Source organism: Acartia tonsa, chromosome 13 (genome assembly GCF_053477335.1).
Source record: "Acartia tonsa isolate MP-2025a chromosome 13, ASM5347733v1, whole genome shotgun sequence".
NCBI classification, from domain to species: Eukaryota; Metazoa; Arthropoda; class Copepoda; order Calanoida; family Acartiidae; genus Acartia; species Acartia tonsa.
Window position 1 is genome coordinate 8,706,930 of NC_137272.1, and position 2,060 is coordinate 8,708,989.

General features: G+C 38.1%; 1 protein-coding gene across 1 annotated transcript; it reads left to right on the forward strand.

The window, feature by feature from the left end:
- On the forward strand, nt 1–2,060 carry LOC145304656 (uncharacterized). Its single transcript, XM_080146589.1, has 2 exons — nt 1–1,248; nt 1,584–2,060. The coding sequence occupies exons 1-2, from the start codon at nt 15–17 to the stop codon at nt 1,748–1,750; spliced, it is 1,401 nt and encodes a 466-aa protein (XP_080002715.1). The 5' UTR covers nt 1–14; the 3' UTR covers nt 1,751–2,060.

The following is a 2,060-nucleotide window of genomic DNA, read 5'->3' on the forward strand; positions in this document are numbered from 1 at the left end:
GGGCCGAAGATTATATGATTGCTAATGAGGATCCTGTCTGCTGGAGGCTATTTCGAGGGATAGTAACGCGAAAACAAGAACGCGCATTGTCAACCTCAAACTACACGTATGAACAGGTTTTTGAAATCAAGCCAAGGAAGGAGACAAGCAATAAGAAAGGCAAGAAAGACAAGAAAGACAAGAAAGACAAGAAAGACAAGAAAGACAAGAAGGAAAAGGCACAGAAACGATCAGCCTTACAGATGTGTGAATTTTATCTGGCCCCTGCAGAGATACAAAGAATTAAGCGGCGTATTAAACCGAAGACAATCACAACTTCAACACCAGGTGTTACAGCCGAAGACAGGAAATTTTACCACATGTTAGGTGCCCACTCAATGGGTTGCTTACCCCACGAAGTTCAAGGAAAGAACCAGATTTACTTGAGAATAAACAATGACAGGTCGAGAAATTCATTTCAGATCAAAGATTATGCAGACATGGCAAAGAACCCCAAGCAATTTTTCAAGACAGTCCATAGTAATAAGAAGGTTATACAAACAGCTATAATGTATTATTCGTACGCCACAACCAATTTGAAACCAGAAATGAGTGAAGAACAGACAAAGATTCACAATGCCAGTGAGAAAGCAACTAGAATTTCAAGAAATAGAAAGATGAATGCTGCTGATGAATCCACTGCTGATGATTGCACTGCTGATGATTCCACTGCTGATGATTCCACTGCTGATGTATCCACTGATGGTGAAGAAAATGATGATGGAGGCAATGCTGTTGAAGCCAATGATGTTGAAGAAAATGGTATGGAAAACATTGCTGATGAAGAAAGCAACAATGGTGAGGAGCTTGTAATTGATGACGGAGGCGACGACGTTGAAATGAATTCAAATGATGATCAGATTGGGAATGACTTACGCATACCACCCGCGGATAATCCAGCAGTAACTCCAGAACCAGTAAAGCATCCAGTAAAGCCACGTAGGTTATATGAAGATCAAATTGTCAACAGCCAGTCCAATAATAAACCCAAAGTAGATGTATTTCAAAACATCACAAGCTCCAAAAGGAAGAAGCATGGAAAGGGCTCGAAAAAGTCGAAGAAGGTAATTATTTCTGAAACAGACGATGAGGGCCAAAATGTGGGAAATCTTGATGATACAGTCCCAATGCAAGATGATGAACAACCACCAAACTTTCCACCACTGCAAAGACAGAAAGAATTTTATGGACGAAATAATTCAATCACAGGTACATATTTGTTGAACATTAATTATTATTTATAAGTTTTATCTTTCCTCGTATTGTGTATATACTGCACAAGATTTTTTTTCCTCTGCTACTAATTTTTTTTAAATTTTTCTTCCCCCCCCCCCCCCCCTAGTTTTTTTTCACCAAGTAGGGGGAAAATTGAAAAATATTTAAAGAACTCTATGATTTATTTATTCTATCCCTCCTACAACACATTTCCTTTTAAAATTTTTTTTCAACCAAGTAGGGGGGGTGGGGGGGTGGAAAAAATGTTTTCAGTACTTGCTTTTTGTTTGGAAACGTATAAAATTAATGTATAAATTAATTATTTACAGGCAACAGTAACGAGAGACAGGTGACTGGAAAGGCAACAAGTGTCGTGGAGGAAAGCAGCAGTGATGAGAATGATGAGGATGCCGAAGGTATTGTTATTTATAGTTTGAAAAACGTAGGAACTGTATCACCTAAATTTAAGTTTATTAATATTTTATTTGAGAAGTAGTCTTAGATAAAAACCCTGTGGATTAATTTTGTTTTAAGGGAAACTTCGTACAGGCCCTGACAGGGTTTTAGGCTAAAATTTGTATGGGCGCAGCCGCTATCTATAATACTAAGTAGCTTAATGTCTGTCCGGCCGTCAGAAGCTTAAGATCTCAGTAACCACTGAATCGATCGAGGTTACGGTAAAATTTTACCACCTTTTAAATCGTATAGGCTGGTAAAATGTTACCATAAAAGTGGTAAAAACTAGGTTTTTTATGGTATTAATTGTATCCTGGAGATCGGATTCTACTCTTCTGTGTATTGGTCCT